Source organism: Hemibagrus wyckioides, linkage group LG29, assembly GCF_019097595.1.
Source record: "Hemibagrus wyckioides isolate EC202008001 linkage group LG29, SWU_Hwy_1.0, whole genome shotgun sequence".
Taxonomy (NCBI): domain Eukaryota; kingdom Metazoa; phylum Chordata; class Actinopteri; order Siluriformes; family Bagridae; genus Hemibagrus; species Hemibagrus wyckioides.
The window spans coordinates 17,177,589-17,195,901 of record NC_080738.1 but is presented as its reverse complement, the minus strand read 5'-3'; the positions used below and the strand labels follow the sequence as shown (position 1 = coordinate 17,195,901).

The 18,313-nt window shown below is 39.4% G+C and overlaps 1 protein-coding gene across 28 annotated transcripts in view; it reads left to right on the top strand.

Annotated features, from left to right (window-relative positions):
- LOC131348884 (neurexin-1a-like) overlaps positions 1-18,313 on the top strand; it is a 326,295-nt gene that overhangs the window by 79,544 nt on the left and 228,438 nt on the right. For 12 of the 28 annotated variants that reach the window (XM_058384107.1, XM_058384095.1, XM_058384087.1 and 9 more), the window contains 4 exons: positions 4,488-4,789; positions 7,032-7,076; positions 8,067-8,228; positions 16,051-16,492. In XM_058384107.1, the coding sequence (XP_058240090.1) occupies positions 4,488-4,789; positions 7,032-7,076; positions 8,067-8,228; positions 16,051-16,492 (951 nt within the window). The remainder of the gene's footprint in view (positions 1-4,487; positions 4,790-7,031; positions 7,077-8,066; positions 8,229-16,050; positions 16,493-18,313) is intronic. The other 16 variants (XM_058384112.1, XM_058384111.1, XM_058384099.1 and 13 more) reach the window with 2 other exon arrangements.

Genomic DNA, 18,313 nt, shown 5'->3' with positions numbered 1-18,313 from the left:
GAAACAAAATCAACACATTAAAATGAATGAATGAATGAATGAATGAATGAATGAATGAATAGTCTGCTGAATAAAAAAAATCCATAAAATTTAATAAATAAAATCTTTTAAAACAGACTCTTCTTCTACAAAGGTTTATCACAGTTCAGTTTAAAATAACCTTATTCAATTTTATGAATAATATGAATATTATATAGGTATTAGATCCCCCACAAAAATACTGTATCTCTTCTGTTAGTTAATAGAACACAAAAAGAAAAACCCCAAAAAGGAAAAAAAAAAGACAAATAAATGTGAACGTATTAATAAATAGTAAAGTCAATAAAAATAAACTAAAGACGAAAACTAAATAAATCCAGAAATTAATGAATACATCATACACCAAGGAAAAAAAACAACCATTAAAAAAAATAAACAAGAAAACGTCAAACAAATAAATAAATACTAAATAATAAGGAAAAACAAAGCATAAAATAATAAATTATTGAGCTTCTGTATGAGTTCTTTAGATGGAAAATTATTACTACTTTTGTTATTATAGTCATTTCAGATCTCAAAAGCCCATAATGAAACATTATAACCATTTATAAACCCTTATAACCCCTTACAAGCATAGCCTTGCTGAAATTAGCTAATGCCTTTAGCTGTTCTCCTCCTAAAAACCTGGACCTGTGCTGCACAAATACGCAGCGTTTAAAGCTTCCAGCTCTCGGGGTAAACGGAGTCTCTGTCATGACTCGGGATTTGACATCACCTCACTATCACTTTAATGGTGTGCCAATCATGTGGAGAGGTGCAGGGAGCGGCGTGGGGTAAATAGAGCGAGGTGAAAGGAGAACCCTGTGAATATTTAAAGAGTTGTTTTAACTCCGACGCCTTAGCGGAGGTCTTCTAGGGAGAAACTCTGAGCTCAAAGACACTCCTGCCTTTGTGGAGTCGCTCTGAACTCCTCCTGAACTTCGCCTGCCGCAGTCGACTTTCCAAAAAGAAAGAAAAGAAAAAAGACCTGCTTATGGATCACCAGATCCTGGAGGAAGACGCAAATCAGAATGAAAAAGAAATAAAATCATAGCATGAAACTTTCTGATAAATGTGCACCATTAGCATTAGCGTTAGCATCATCAACCCCAGATGTCTTCATAAAGGCCGTTGTGTAAATAAACAGTTCTGATAATTTAAGAAGATTTTAAAAAGAAGCTAATAAAACACAAGGAATTGAATAAGCAGCGATTCCTTAAAGCGCACGCCTGCTGTAAGCTCCTCTACAAGTGCTCCATCACATCTGTAATTAAGGCCGGAGTTTTTGCTTCCTGCCACGATGATGAAGAGCAGCGTGTTTGTTCAGAGCAAAATATAATGCAGCAAACACCTTCAGCACTGTCTGCATCCGAGCTGCAGCCAGGGTAAGTCTCGCTCAATGAGACTGCTAGGAAATAAATATGTCAGGGGAATTTATACATCTACACACACACAAACACACACACACACACACATTATATATATATATATAAACACAAAATTACACATGCACAAGTAGTCACACATACACACACACCAACACACACAGTTACACACATACACATACCTACACACCAACATACACATGCACACACACACACATATACCTGCACACATACACACATGCACTAACATAGTCACACACACATACCAACACACCAACATACACATATACAAACACACACACTCATTGTCACACATATGCACACACCAACAGATACATGCATATATATGTTCACATACACACACACACACACAGTCACACTCTTTATTAGTAACCCTTGCACATCCACTTGCTCATGCAGTTATTAAATCAGCCAATCACATGGCAGCAGCACAATCCACAACATCACACAGATCCAGGTGAAGATCCTCAGTTAATCTTCACACCAAACATCAGGATGAAGAAAATCTCAGATCTTTCTGACTCTATCCCTGTCATTGCTGCTGCTAGCAGATTGGAGTGTTTCGGAAACGGCTGATCTACTGGAAATTTCACTTCTACACAACGGTGTGAAAACCAGAAAATACTCAGTGAACCCCAGATCTGTGGGTGGAGACGCCTGGTTGATGTGAGAGTATGAGAGTAACAGCCAGAGCAGATGGTTCCAGCTTCCAGGAAGGAAACAGTAACTCTTTACATCTGAGCAGAAAAGCATGTCATCATGCATGGACCATCAAACCTTGAGGTAGATGAGCTACAAGAGCAGAAGCTCCTCATCTGTCAGTGAAGAACCTGAGGCTCTCTTCCTCTGTTTCCCAGGAACACAAACAATAAGCCTCGCCTCCTGAGTTACATCATGATAAGCATTCCACTCCACCAATCAGGTGGCCTATAAGCTGGAATATAAATATTCACTATTTAGCTCTTTTCCTCATTTCCATGTGGTTGGCGTTCTCCTGAACACTGGAGGAGTTTCTCTGGAAACTTTACACGTGGAGGCGAAGTGTCATGTTGCGTCCGTGTCATCATCCTTCACTCGCACCCTTCGCTCACTTGACACGTGTGAATTTCTGACAGCAGATTAAAAAAATATTCAACTCAACCATTCATAATGAAATGCCAGGCACAGCTGTTAGCAGATAGAGCTGCGTATCTGTCGCTCTGATAAAATAAGGTTTCGCTTGGCAGAAGATAATGAACTTCTATAGAAGTGAAGTCTTTAGATCATGTGGGTGTGTGGGCGGGGGGGACAATTTTTTTTTTTTTTAAGCTAAAATATCAGATAATCCTGCGCTAATGTCAGAATCGAACGAGAAACGCTATGCTCCAGTACAGTTGCCATTTTAAGGTAATCTTATTTTGGATGCAAGACGCTAACCTTGGAAATGTTTCCAGGCGGGGAGGGCGAGAAATGAGTGACATCTCTGCCCTTTTCTAAAGAGAGATTAGCCGGCTGGGGTTGTGCTGCGGCGTACGCGAAAACAGACTCATGAGCGAAAACAAGAAGCAGCATCTCAGCGCACACCTTACTACCTATTTTTGGATTTGGCTTTTAGTCTAGCTGCATTCTTACAGAGGGGTGTGTGTGTGTGTGTGTTGCTTTCAAATTAATAATAGTCAACAGGGACAAGAGAGGAACAACTTGAAATAGTCGGAGTTAAAATTAGCATTTACACCTACACACACACACACACACACACACACACACACCAACCTACTTCTTAGTCCCCAACAAGAGTAGATGGAAATCATTTTATTACTGTTTAGTAGAAGTCCTGTCCCTCGAAGCTAGCATATCTGTAGCAAGGAATTCCACTGACCGCTACATTTTTGTCTTTCCATATATTTTTTTTGGTAATTTGTTTTTATGGAATTTTTATAGAAATTGCAGGAGATCTATAAGAATTTGGACCAAATGATTTAAAGATAATTTTATAATTTTTGAAAAAAAAAAAAAAAGAAATACAATTTTTTTGTATAAAATGTTTAGACTAATCAAATTTTAAAAAATAAAATTAAAATAAATAAATAATTATTTTCATTACTGTTTTTTATATTTCTTCTTTACATTATCTGACATTTTTATGTTTAAGGTACTGAAAGCAAATCTAACTTTCTGTAAATCATTTTTTGTAAAATTAATTTCAAATTTTTTACATTTTTTAAAAAATCTGAGGGAGTATATGAAAACATATATATAGGAAATATATACAGAAAAAGAATTTTCTCCTACATTGTTTATTTCCATGATGTTGGTGGTAGATCGAGTCCGTTGTTTAGTGATATCGATCAGAGACAGGAAGTTGGCGTTGTAGGACTCAGAGAGGATGGATTTGTGATTTTTTTCTCCCTGAGATGGAGCCTGTGACCTCGTCAGGCAGTGTGTCAGTCATGGTGATGGTTGGTGTGGAAAGAATGGCAGGTAAATACGCAGGTCAATGGGAGTTAACCTTATTTATCTGTTTTCTGTTAAGCTCCTAATGGTACACTCTGGGAAAAAGAAGGGATAAACCAAAAAAAAAGTTGACAGGGTTTTGGAGAGAAGCTATAGTCACTGTGTGTGTGTTTGTGTGTATGTGTGTGTGTGTGTGTGTTTGGTGTGTTTGATTAGAAAGTGTTAGGACATTGAGCAAGTAGAGTGATGTCTTGAACGTTCCGGTCATGAAGAGGACAAAAAAAAGCAGCTGGTTTGTGGATATTAACATTGTGCAACATTAAACATAACTGAAAATGGATAAAAAGCATAATGTTGTTCTTTAATACATCTGCTGTTGTGTATGAGGAATAAAACCCTGCAGAACATGCCAGATTTTAAGTTCTCCAGTGATTCTCTGGACAGCACTTGATTGTTTTAAGCTATATTTACGACAATATTTCAATCATAGCAGCGTAAGTTGATGCTAAAACATGGAGCATCTACGCAACATTTGTGAAGGTTGTTAGCTTTCTGCTGGAGTTATCTTTCACGATTGGTTCTTCCTTCTCTGTTCTCTCATGGAAGGCTTCTCTCTTCTCCTTTTTTCAGGGAAAGAAGAATATGTGGCCACCTTCAAAGGTTCCGAATACTTCTGCTACGACCTGTCGCAGAACCCGATCCAGAGCAGCAGCGACGAGATCACGCTCTCCTTCAAAACCCTGCAGAGGAACGGACTGATGCTGCACACGGGGAAATCGGCCGACTACGTCAACCTGGCGCTGAAAAATGGGGCGGTTTCGCTGGTCATTAATTTGGGGTCCGGGGCCTTTGAAGCCCTGGTGGAGCCGGTCAATGGAAAATTTAATGACAATGATTGGCATGATGTCAAAGTAACAAGGAATCTTCGTCAGGTAACAGTGCAGGGGGTTCTAGCTAATCAGAACTTTAAGTCAGTGACGTTTTTGTTTTTCTTTCCAAATCATCAATCTTTATAACGATAAATGATCTAGAATTATACATTTCTATCGAAATTCAAATCACAGTGGATATAAGAACTTAAGAACATTTGAGCAGGGGACATCTCTGAGGACGCTCCTCAAGAAACAGACCAGATTCTGTGCAGAACGAGGAACTAAGATTGCAGTATTCCTTTAATCGTCTGTTTTTACCACATATTAATCTTCCAGAAATGAAAAAAAGTTAAGAGAAGAACCATATCAGTTTCCTAGAGAACCATTTTACTGGTGCCTCAAAGAACTAAATGAGTATATGACTATTAATCTTCCCATGACATAGAAACATCTTTAGAGTTAAGCACAAGACATGGACTGGTTGTGTAAAGAGCCAAATATGAATCTATAAGACATTAAAAATGGTTCTTTTAATGTAGTTCTCTAGACAGTCCACACTCTTCGATTTCAGGTTCGGCTCAGAACCCTCACCTCTACAGGTACCCATTGCTCTAGGGTTCTACATACCACTTTCTGTGGCTCTAGAGTGAACCCTTAAAGAGCAAAACCATTAAATGGTGTACTATTAAAGGCATTTTTTTTTAAATTTTGGCGTCCCTAGCTTCCCGAATGGGTTTTTCTTGGAGCCCTCACTGATAGGGAGACCCTTGTAAGGTTTTGTCTTCAGTTCCCATTGAAACACAATCCCAAGAATCCTGAAGTGGTTCCAGATTTGTTCCTTTCTCTGCCAAAAGTGAACTTTATACACTTTGTTGAAGACAGATTTTAGAAAAAATAGGTTTCATCACGGGTTCCTTTAGGAAAGATCCGCTTGTTTTAGGATTTTATGTATAGTTGTTAACCAGAAACAAACCAAAGATGGGTTCTTTGATGATAATTTAGACTATATTACAGTAATAATTTAGTTGATTGGCTCTAAAAAGTGTCTTTAAAGGGTTTGGATCATTTCATCTTTAGCTTCCTCAAAAACGACTGCTGTTTCTATTGTATGGTTCATCATGCAGTTATCAAGGATGAACTAACCAAAGAACCGATAAGGAACATGCTTCTTAAAGCTGAATTATTGTAATGCTTTAGCCAGAGAAGTTAAAGTCTTGGGGAAAAAATTGGTTCTTCATGCGTTCTTTGGATAGATTAGTTATGCTTGGCTCCCTGGAAGGTTTCTACCTGCAACTGTATGATAAGGAGAACCCTTGCTGTCTACATGACGTTCCCAAAAAGAGACAATCCAATGATTTTCTAGATCTGGGGTGTCCAATCTTATCCGCAAAGGGCCGGTGTGGGTGCAGGTTTTCATTCCTCTCTTTGCTGTGGGTTCTACAGTTGCCAAGACAAATCAAACACTTGAAAACTTATTGACTAATTAAACTAATTAACTAATTTGATTAAGATCCTGATTTAAGAGATGACTCGGCTAATACACAAGGGTGAAGAAGGTTATACATGGGTTCTCTTACTCACAAAAAAAGGAACGTTCTAAAGTGAAGAGTCTAGACAGAGTATGCCCTTGCTCAAATCTCAAAGGACTTCCATTTAACTCTTAACGAATCGAGTATTTTAATGATTAGAAGTGCATGCGTAGTCAGGGAACAGATCATTCCTCTCTCATTTCTGTGTAAGGATCTCCTTTTGCTTTGTCCCATTGCAATAAAGTGAACCTAAAGTTCATCACTACGACCCAAAGAGGAAGGCACGGGAGCCGTCAGGTCTCAAGGCCACGAAACCGGTCGCATCAACCACGAAAAAAGAAAAAAAAAGAAAAAGAATAAAAAGAAAAGCATTCGAGTCAGATCTAAAAGCGGATTTTCATCAAAGAGGGTCGACTGATGTGCTTCAGGCCTTCTCTCTTATGTGTGATATCAGGAGAACATAAAGAACACGTTCAGATTAGCAACATGGAGATACAAATCAGTGCTAATTCTAACACCAGCTTCTAGTTACGCTTAGTTATTTTTTTTTCTATTTCTTCTTTGTAAAACGTTTGCCCGTTTCTTTTTCTTTTGTGGTACTAACATGCTGTGGGAAACTAACGTCATCCACATGGAATGTGTCATTTTACTAACCGATCGTTCTTTTCTCTGAGAGTGTACTAACCTTGGTAGAAGTCATCATATCTTTTTTGAGTAACGGTCGTTGTTCTGTTCACAGTTTTAATTTCCTTTCTCCCCCCTTTTCCACAAAGCATTCAGGCATTGGACACGCTATGGTAAACAAACTACATTGTTCGGTAGATATCATTCTAATTGTTTCTTAGTTTGGGTTTGCCGCGTGTTTCTTTTCTTTCTTTTTTACTGTAGACGTCATAAAACCCAAAATAAAGGGGATTTGCGGTTGGTACTTCTCCGCTTCCTTTTTTCCTCCAACTCCATTGTTTTTCCTCCACTTTCTCTCCATTGGTTGGTTGGTTCCTTTATTTCACCTCTTGTCCAGTTTTGTGCCTTTCAGGGCCTTCACCTTGTGCCTTTTGCATCCAGCAGTGGTTCACAGCAGTGGAGGACCTTCTGCTGGCTGGTGCTCTGTGGCTTGGCCAGTTGTGACCTCAGTCATGACCTCAGCATGTGGCATGCTTTCCCAGCACTTCTCAATCCTGCTGCTTTTTCCTTTCAATCCTCACCACTGCCCTAAAACACTGCCCACCCAGCTCTACCTTCACGTAGCATGCAGCTTCGGAGCGTAGCTTCGTTCCTTTTTTCCTTTGCTAGCATGTAGAGCAAATCAGCATGTGGTGTTTTGTTTCTGCTTCATTCTGTGTGCCTAAAACCAACAGTGGTTGTGTTTCACATGGCTTCTTGCATCTAACCCTGTGATGAAATGTTCTTTCTTTTTCATTTCAAGTTTTTGGAATACAAAACTAAAACGACTAATCCAACTAAAAAACTGACACCTAGTTAACAGAACATGTACTAACACCATTTTTGTGTCTGCAAAATGACTTTTATGTTAAAATACTAACACAAACACTAACGCCATATTGGGCAATCGGTTTATATACGCTGACGTAGATGCTAGAACTTGTTTTAAAGAAATTATTTATAATTAAACTACAAAGGTTCCTTAATTAAGAAAGACATGAAAATGGGATTAAAAAAAAAAAAAAAGCAGGAGAAACGTAAAGTTATAGACACTATTCCAGTTGTTATAACGAGCGGTCGATCCAAAGCGCCGCTAAAGCTTAACAAGAGTATAGCGTGTCCTTTTCCTGTGCTTTGTTGTCTAGGTTACGATATCCGTGGATGGAATTCTTACCACCACGGGATACACGCAGGAGGACTACACCATGCTAGGCTCGGACGATTTCTTCTATGTGGGAGGAAGCCCTAGCACGGCCGACCTGCCCGGATCTCCCGTTAGCAACAACTTCATGGGCTGCTTGAAGGAGGTAAACATCTCGCTTTTCTTTCTGACGTTGCTGCCGAGCAATGTTTTTTTTTTTTACTCTGAGGAAATAGACAAAAAAAAGTGCATACACAGCTTGCATTTCATCTCTGTCTCCTTTGGGGAGGAATTTATTATTATTATTTTTTTTTTTTGGAGCAGAAATTGTGCTTGCTGAACAAACCACTTTGTCATAGCAACAGGTAGGCTACTTTCCAGCCTACATCCATTACTCATGATTTACTCTTTTTTTATTTTGTTTGTCTGGAGGTCTGGAAAACACAATATGTAAACAATTTGATTTACCAAATTTATATGAAAATTTTATTTAGGTTACTCTCGAACCCGTGGCAGCTTGAGATGCTAAGTAACAAATACGACGAGGTGATCTGATGTAGTAATTAAATAAATGTAGAGACACAGCAAAAAAAAGTGAAAGTGAGAAAAGGAAAGATGCTCTAGATACCAAGATCTAGATTCCTGCAAAGATCTGGTTCTGTAACAGATACTAAACAAAAGACAGATACAAAAAGAAGCAGAGCTATTTATCTTGTTTGTTTGTTTGTTAGCTTGGTAATGAGATTTACAAACAATCTGTTTGAGACTCGAGAATGTGCGACAAATCAAGACAACATTCATCAGCTTTTAACTTCATTCATTCAACTGCCTTGTCAGGAAGGCGGGGTTTAAATTCGGTTGTTAGTTTGTGATGGAGTTGCCCCCCCCCCCGACCCTCATGACCTGAAAACGTTAGCCGGCTGTGTGACATAACAAAAACAGATAAGGATCATAATCAAAAATTTGACAGCGATTAATTTTTTTTCTCGATTATAAAGGAATCATTAAGGCCTACTCCACACGTACAAGGGTATTTTTAAAAAACAAGAGTTTTTCCTCCTTCATTTTTAAAAAAATCTCGTCCACATGAAAACACAAAAACGTGGTCTGAAGTGTTGTCAAGAGCATTCAAAACCAACAGGTGGCAATATAATCTCAACCGTAAAGCCATGTTGGCCAATCAGAAGTCTGAGACACCGAATTCACAAGCAGTGTTGCCAGATTGGGTGGGTTTCCACCCAATTAGGCTTCTTTTGGTCAAGTCTCACCGGGAAAAAGTGCATTGGGCAGGTTGATAAAACCTGAGCTGATTTTTTGATGCAACTGGCAGGTTTTTATTTTTGACTATAAACATGATATTTTATTAATTTTCTATTCAACCAAATAAATAAAGTGTAATATGTAATGTTGGTGTTTTAATTATATGGTTCAGTTTAGCCAATAAGGTTCAGGAGAGTCCTGTCCAGTCAGACTTCAGTCTTGATTAGCGGGTTGTTGTAATCGTTCTACTCGTTAAGCCGATATCACAAAGTTATTAATTGTTTTAACTGTTTGTTATTGTATTAGTTATAATGGTATGCATTTTGGGCTCGTATTTTTTTTTAATGGGAGGGTTTTAAGCTGTAGTTGTCTTCAGTCCAATCTGCAACCGGAGTTTTTAAAAAACGTCACCCTGGCAGGAGTTTTCAAAAATGTTCGGTTTTAGTGACCTGATGCGTTTGCGTGTGGACGAACGGACAAACCGCATAAAAAAAAGCTGCGGTTTTAAAAAATACCCTCGTTCGTGTGGACAGGGCCTAAGAAAGGAGGGAAGAATTATATTAAACCCAGCACTTAAAGAAATTCACATCAATTTGAGACTCCAAGGTCAAGTGGCGGTCACTGAGTAAACTGGACTTCATCATTTTTCACACCTTCATGTTATTCCAATCATTCTACATGTATTTTAAATTTTTCATCACCTTTTTAATGGGTATTTCGGACATCAAAAGCCATTTGGCGGTGTGCTAGACTTTCTAAAAAAGAGCTTTGGTATTCGTCTTGTCATTTATCTCTTAATATCCAAAAGTTCAATTTCTACTCGCCGGTGGAGCTCGGCTATTTTTTTCCCTTTCTTTCTCACTGCATCTTTACAGCTGTCCTAGATTACTGCCTCCCCTCCCCACCTCCAGCCGACGAATCTGTCCTCACTGAACCTTGAAGAAAGTCCTATGGGGACTTTTCCATAACTAGCGCTTGGGTTCTTTAGCACATGGCTGCTCTGCTCTCCTTCTCGAGCTCATTAGAGAGCTCAGCTCATTAAAAGAGAAAGAGCCCTGCTTTTAAACAACGATGTTTTGAACACAATGTGGAAATATTACCGCTTCTCATACGATATCGCCACAAACTACGGCGACTCCGTCCAGCGTTCGCGAGTTAGCCGAAGCTCGGAGGGGTTCCGAAAGAGGTCAAGATTCATCTCGAGCCTGCTTTTCATTCACTTGCCGTGCATCTATAAAGAGTCGAGAGGGTTTCGCTACGGCGTCCACCAATGTTTTAACTTTGCACCAAATTAACATCGCACCAAATGAGGTAATTGAAGATGAAGGAGCGTGTTTATCAACCCGAGTCGTTAGCACAGCAAGCAATTACTCCTGCCTGGTTTACAGAGGCGGCTGCTTTAATCAAATAATGAGCGAGAGCAAAGTGATTGAGAACACCTCATTAACACCTCGCTGTCAACTCTTTTCTCATATCGCTATTCTTCTGACAGGAAACAGATACGTCACACACACAATCGCGTTTCTCCACATGTGATAATGTGGGTGATCTGTAATAATGTGATTTAACAAAAACAGTCGAAAGGTTGCACGTGAACTCGGTTAGACACGTGTGAAAAAATATCACACAGAAAATGATTCGTGTGCAGAAAATCGCCTGTAAATAAATAAATCTTTAAATAAATAATGACTCCAAAAACTAAATGACAAAAAAACTGGAGGACAAAATGAATCTTGTAAAAAAAAAAAAATCGGATTAAGAAATGAAAAGTATTTAATGGTGTAAAAGATTTCATTTTCACTCACTGTATGTAAAACAAACAACCAAAAAAACACGAAAATGATAGATTAGTTTAAAAAGAAATTATGAAAAAATGCGAAGAAAGATTCATGTACCAAGAATTGAACGAATTGGGAGTCACATGCAGAAATGAATCATATCCAACAATTGTGTGTGTGTGTTTGTGTGTCCCCAAGAATAGACTCTGGGTTCCTTGTGGCTGTGTAAGCTCTACAGAAAATAGATGGATGGATGGATACAAAATAGATGAATTGAAAATAAACATGTAAATTATGTCAAGAGTCTAAAAAGCAGATGTATAAGTTGTGAATCATGTGACCCTATGTCATTATTGGAGTCTCTGAAGCCCCTCACTCTCAGAAAAGCCCCTCACAAGGCTGTGTGTAGCTTCCAGGCTGCCTGATGGTGTGTAAAGCTGCAGCCAGGTTCTTGACACGGTTGGCCTCTGATTGATCACACGGGCTCGTGGTCACGCTCCCGAGTCTTGGCATTCCCCTGTTCCGACTCCTGGCTCCTCTGTTCTGATGATAAAATGTTGTTGTGGTAATAGCTTCGTTGTCAGTTCTCCGAGCCGGTGACAAATGAGCTCGGCGCGACTCTCGCCTGGCCTGGTGAAAAACGCCGGGATTGGAGCTTGGTCCAATTTCGCCGGGCTCTAAAAGGTGTCCTTTGTCTCCACTCCCCATATTGATTGCATTTTATTGGCAGTATCTGCTGTGCACTCGGGCGATGTGACTAAAGAATTGCAGGTGTACTACCTGTTTCTTTTTTTTCTCCCTCTGGATAGGATCCAGTGCCAAGCGCTTCTTCTCAAATCGCTATTTGTTTTCTCCCTGTAGGCTTCTTATGGTTGTCATGCCGAAATAGAAGACCTGATGGAAAATCGTACCTGGTACCCTCTCTCTCTCTCTCTCTCTCTCTCTCTCACTCTCTTTCTCTCTTTGCTTGCACACTTTATTTCGTCCAGAAATAATTTCAATATCGCCAATTGAGAATAAGTCATATATTTCCACCAGTCATCAAGTCAGAAAAACACCAAGGGCCAAGTTTCAAACCAAACGTTCTTACCCTCCTGTCCCCCACCAGGACATGTTCATAAATAACAACCAGAGGCCATAAAGCTAGGTTTATATGCTCCCTGTACTGTATTTGTGTACCCATTCCAGATTAGCTCCAGTGAACACTTCTCTGCCTCATGCTAATACAGTCCCACTGGACATGTCCCTGTTTTTTTGGTGGAATATTAAACATGCCAGCAAAAATGGGAATTTAACCCATTTACTGTAACGCTTAAAGCTGCATTTCATATACAGATTCAAGAACTTCTGTGACTCACAAGTGGTGCAATGCTAAAGTTTTCAGGATATCATGTGATCAAATTCTGATGACGACACCTCCGTCCGTGGCCGAGAGCCAGGCGTATTATCCCTCCCATGTCAATGACAGTGACTCAGCCAATACCTGGCATCTGTGAGCTTATGTCTGTGGCAGAGGGCAGACAGCGATTTTCCTCTAATTGTTCTACTCTGCTCTTCACCAGTTAAAAAAAGATGATTTAGAGGAAGCATGCATTGGTCTTTACCCTCCCTGGTCATTGGCTGTCGTAGGATGAGCTGGGGTAACTGGCCTGGGAGCAAATTGTGGGTAAAATCTCCTCAGTTATCAGCATAATATCTAATAATTAACAATGAATCATTTGTTAATATAATATAGAATGGTGCATCTGAGAAACAGCAAAAGAGTCAGTGTAGTGCCTCTCTAGTTACAGTAAAAGAGGAGGGTTACAAGAGGAGGCAGTAAGGAGAAATCTTTATTCTAACACTGACTTGATTTCTGTTCCAATAATAGATTAAGCGATTTTCTTTCTCCAGATCACAGCCTGGTTCCTCGGGGTTCATTTCAGAGACAAGCTCAAACAAGTCAGCTTGTCTCCGCTCTGATGGAATAAGCCAGGACAGCATTGACCCTTTGACATTTTCTATAGAGACATTTATTGTGTCAGGGTACATCATTTCAGATTAGCTGAAACTTTGCCTGTGTCTTCAGTGATATTAGTAAACTTATGGTAAAAAACTTGCTGTGTGCTCAGGTTCTTTGTCTAATGTGTGACCCAAAACTAACAAATCTAATTATGTTTAATTTCTTTAGCACATTTAAAGATAGATATTGTAAACATAGAGACATGAGCTTTACAAAAAAGAAATGGAAGGAGATTTAGGTCATGAGCTAATGAGCAAGCCAGAGGCAACAGTGGAAAGGCAAAACTCTCTGAAACTACAGAAAAGAAGAAAGCAGGAAACTGTTCTCTTCAGGGTGACACGGGATGCTGTGATTATAAATCTTTAAAGTGTACAAGTGTAGAAGAATAAAGACAAACTGTACGGTGTTGAATATTGTGAATAAGATTTTAAGGCACCTTTAGGGTTTCATGTGGGACCTTTTAAAACAGTCACACATGCAGAGACTCAAGCTAAAGTTGAGCATCAGGACAAATAAGACATATCTCAAGGCAAGCAGCAAGCATTAGTTGTTAGCATGTATTCTTTGCATATGGAACAGGGCTTTGATTCCCGTCTCCTCCCTGTTTGTGGAGTTTACAAGTTCTCCCCATGCTTGCAAAGTTTCCTCCCCCAGTCCAAAGACATACTTTATCCTGTGATGGGTTGACCCCCCAAGCTTGTTCCCCTGGTATAGGTCTCTGTGTAGGATAAGTGCTAGGGAAAATGGATGGATTTACTTTTATGAAATTTTAATCCAGAGAGATTAAAGAAGCGTTATAGTATCTATTTAAAAAACAGACTGCCATGCCTTTATTGATGTAGATCAACATTGGTGTAGAGATACCAATAATCAAGGGATCATCTGAGGTCTATCTTGGGAAATATAAGGAGATACAGCCAAGATGAGCCCAGTCTGTTCAATCAGAAAATGCAAGAATAAAGACAGCAATGTTTTTTAGGCAGCCAGGAGAAGTTTAGTTTGTTCAGGATCTGGCAGTTGGCAAACAAATTTGTCTTATTTATGTCATAAACTTCTTGGCATGGTGGAAGCTCAAGTGGTTAAGGCTCTGGGTCACTGATCGGGAATATCTGGGTTCAAGCCCTAGCACCACCAAGCTGCCAGCGTTGGGCCCTTGAGCAAGACTCTGCTCCAGAGGCACTGTATTATTGCTGACCCTGTGCTCTTACTCCAACCCTTCAAGAAAGGGATATGCGAAGAAAGAATTTCACCGTGCAGTAATGGATGTGTGACAGATAAACGCTACTTAACTTAACTGAAGCATTCCAGTCAGGCCATACAAGATCGGGTACAGTATTTGCATCCTGGTTTGGGAGACCACCCAGCAACTAACTGTGGACAAGTTTCAAGATAATGAGATGACTTGGGTACATGGAAAGAAAAGGTCAGAATCTTCTGTTGTTGCTGATGTCTTACACAAACATGCCTTGAACAAGAAACATCAAACCCAAGTGGAACCTAGTGGCATAGCAGAACCAGTGTTCTGCTAATTTGCTTGAGTGTTATTTTCTTCCCATCGGGTTCGCACAATTGATTTTCAACACAGATTTGGATTTATATATAACATCATCCATCTGTGTTGTTCCATCTTTTGCAAGTTTAAACATATTTGTCCTTATTATATTTAGCACATTACATTTCACTCGGAGAGTTGAGGACAAATCCCCCTGCTGAATAAGCAACCATGTGCTCTAAATCCTGTTTAGAACCAAAGTAGCTTTTTTTAAGAATCTGTGGAGATTTCCTAGGTGGTTGAGGGCACAACCTAACCACTAGTCATTCTACCAGCAATTTGTATTCACCTGCAGAGTTTGGAAAAGCTTGCAGCACTTTTCAAGATCCTATATTTCTTAGATTGATGAGTCATGTGCAATGGTGCCGCTGGGACTACTGCGTCAAACTAGCCAGCCATAGAAAAGCTTACAGACTGTTTGAAGGACTGACAGAATGGCTCCGTAGGAGATCTGGGATAGTATTCTATCAGTATTGCTCATGGAGAAATGACTCATTACCATTTGAACCATTTTTCTGCTAGTCCTACGTCTAGTTTTTCCTGACGTAGCTTTACTGTTGGTGTATCCGCTATATTAAAGTAAATGGTTTAGAACTTTTCAAAAACATTTTAGATTCACTTTTCTCTGAAGACTAGCTGCGGTTTATTTTTAGATCTCATGATATATTTTTTTCCCTCCAGCCATCTTCTTGCATTTCAATCCGAACCCTCAGGAGAGATCTGGGTCATACCTGGGGTGTGCTCAGCTGTGTGTTCTTATTATATCTTGGCTTGCATCACACATGTTCCCACGATGCCCTTGTTAGACTGAATGGTGTCCACCTCACACTCCAACAAGTTGTCCTCAAGGTTACACAAATGCTCCAAGTTGCTGCTCTTAGATAATGGTGTTTGGCTCCTGTAAACCCCAGTGGCTGGATTGCTGAGGTCTTGGGAGCTCAAGTGTATGTTTAAGGGAACAAAAGCGACATGCCAAAGACTATTTGAGTTACAGGAGAGTGACAGCAGGTCCCGCATAGCTAGATGTGCTGTAACATTTATGAGATGTTATGACAGAGCCAAGGGATGGGGAAAAAAGATAGATGCTCTGGAGGTAATGTAACTGTATAGTATAAAATGTAATTACTCTCATATAATTTTATGATGACCATACAAGGCTTCCTAAAAAAAGACCACAATATTAATCAAAGGTGCCGAAAGGTGTGCTTGTATAGGAGATTATTGTAATGCATACGAAATTTTTGCAACTACATTTTTTTGAGAAGAGATGAAACCTCTATTTTATTGTCCTTTGATGTAAGCATACATCTTTCGTACCTTCTGTACATTCTTAGACATTTATTACAAGTGTTGACTTCCCTTTTCTTCATTCTGCCACTTTTTTTTGGGTTCTAAGGTGGTTTACAAGAACAATGACGTCCGCCTGGAGCTTTCCAAGCTGGCCTTGCAGGGCGACCAGAAAATGAAGATCCATGGCGTGGTGGCCTTCAAATGTGAAAACGTAGCCACCCTTGATCCAATCACCTTCGAAACCCCAGAAGCCTTCATCACTTTACATAAGTGGAATGCTAAGAAGACTGGATCCATATCCTTTGACTTCCGCACTACGGAACCGAATGGACTTCTTCTGTTTAGCCATGGGAGGCCAAAACAGCAGACCAAGGAGGCAAAGAGTCCACTTACTCTTAAGGTGGACTTTTTTGCCATCGAGATGCTGGACGGTCATTTGTACCTGCTGCTGGACATGGGCTCGGGCACCACCAAAACACGAGCGGTCAACAAAAAGGTGAACGATGGGGAGTGGTACCACGTGGACTTCCAGAGGGATGGAAGATCAGGTAAGACCCTTTCCTTTTCTTAATAACTAAATAGAAAAAACTGCAGGAGCTAAATGTTGAACTTTGTGAGAATGTTAATGTTTACCTTATGTTTAGCTAGTTAGCATACCTGCTGTTTTATGATAAAAAAGCAGCTAGGTAATAGCAAAGTTTGCCAAAAGAAAAGCTTTCTTTCTTTTTTAATGTTTTACTGGATTTAATTTTTGATAATAATAATAAAGCAACTACAAACAGATGAAAAGTTACATGTAGTTTTAAATGATTATTGGAAGTTTGCTCTGGTATAAGTGGGAAAAAAAACATGAGAAATAATCATTTATTCATTGTTGGTGAGAGCATCATACCATCATACCATCACATTGTTAGCTATTTTCCAGAAACAGCTTGACAAGTAGTCTTTATTTTCCTGATTTCCCAGGAAAAAAAATTGTCCATTTTCTTCCATGTTTTTCTCAGACACAGCTAGCAGTCTTTATTGTACTTCTTTATTGTTCTTTTTTTTCACCCCATTTTCTTTTCTCTTTTTTTGTTGAAGCAATTATCCTTTTATCATAGTAGATGACAAAGTGCCACGGAGATTTAAGTAAACTGTTGATAATCCGAGATGATTTGAGTCATTTTTGTGTTATCTTTTTATGCTCCCGGGGAAAATATGGAGCATCTGTATAATGTGAAGCACAAGAAAGCCGCCGCTGCTTTCAGCCATCAGCCTAACCGTCCGGATCTCAGGCAGGTTTTTGTGGAGCTCATTTCAGACTCAGGGGTTTAAAGTTCATGTGTCCCTCGACGCCTTCTCATCTTTAATGACCCTGAGCAAGTCCCTCACATCTGGCTTTATTTCCATGCTTTTAAAGACCTCCTTGTTCTCGAGTTTCCCCACAAGCGGGGTAGCAATCATCAGTCTGAAAGCATGTCTAGATCTCCAGTTGATCGTCTCGGCTCTCCCACAGAGCATCCTCCATGCCCCAGCTCTCTGGCACCTTATCCATGTTGATTTGCTTATCTAAGCAACAATTTGTTAGCATACGCTTGTGGCCAAGGCCTCGCAATGTCACACTGCAAATTAGATTCACCCTCACCAACCGGTTTGTGTTTTCCACTCCATCTCGAGAGCGGGAAATCCCATTAGTCGTTTCATTACCCCTATGGAGCCACATGGAGAGTGAGGACCTGAGTGTCGGTAAAACTAGCGCTAGGCTTGTAGAAATTTTCTTCCTTCCACTTCTCGGATGTTTTTAAGACTAATGAGTCCGATGTCTGGGTTCGTAAGAGGTGAAGGAGGACAATTTTAATGACAAGCTTAATGGTTACTTTTTGCCCACATGAGCTTGATATTCTTCATAATGGAGCAGAAACTCGAGATGAATAACGGAGCTGATTTTTGTGGCTCATTTCCTGTTACTGTTATTTGCATGGTTTTTGACATTGAATTTTTACTCGGAATTTATATTCATAATTTCTCATCAAACTGACATATTAGATGGTTATATAAACCTCAAAACACCCAATTTGGACTCCTTTTTTTGCAGAAAATAAGCATATAACCTAGACTAAACACTTTCTTATTCTTAGTTTTTTATTCTTATATAGTTAATTGATCGATACTTAATTTTAATTGATGCGTCTCATTTCATTTCATACAAACAAATTTTTATGTTAATTTTTATGTTTGTATCCTACGCATCACTCTTTTTTTTTGTAAAATGTAAATTTGCACATAAAGAGACTCACTAATATCAATTTATTACAATTTAAATCATCCTTGAATTCACTCTGATTTTATATCCAGATCACATGATCCAGTTTAAATCCATTATTTAT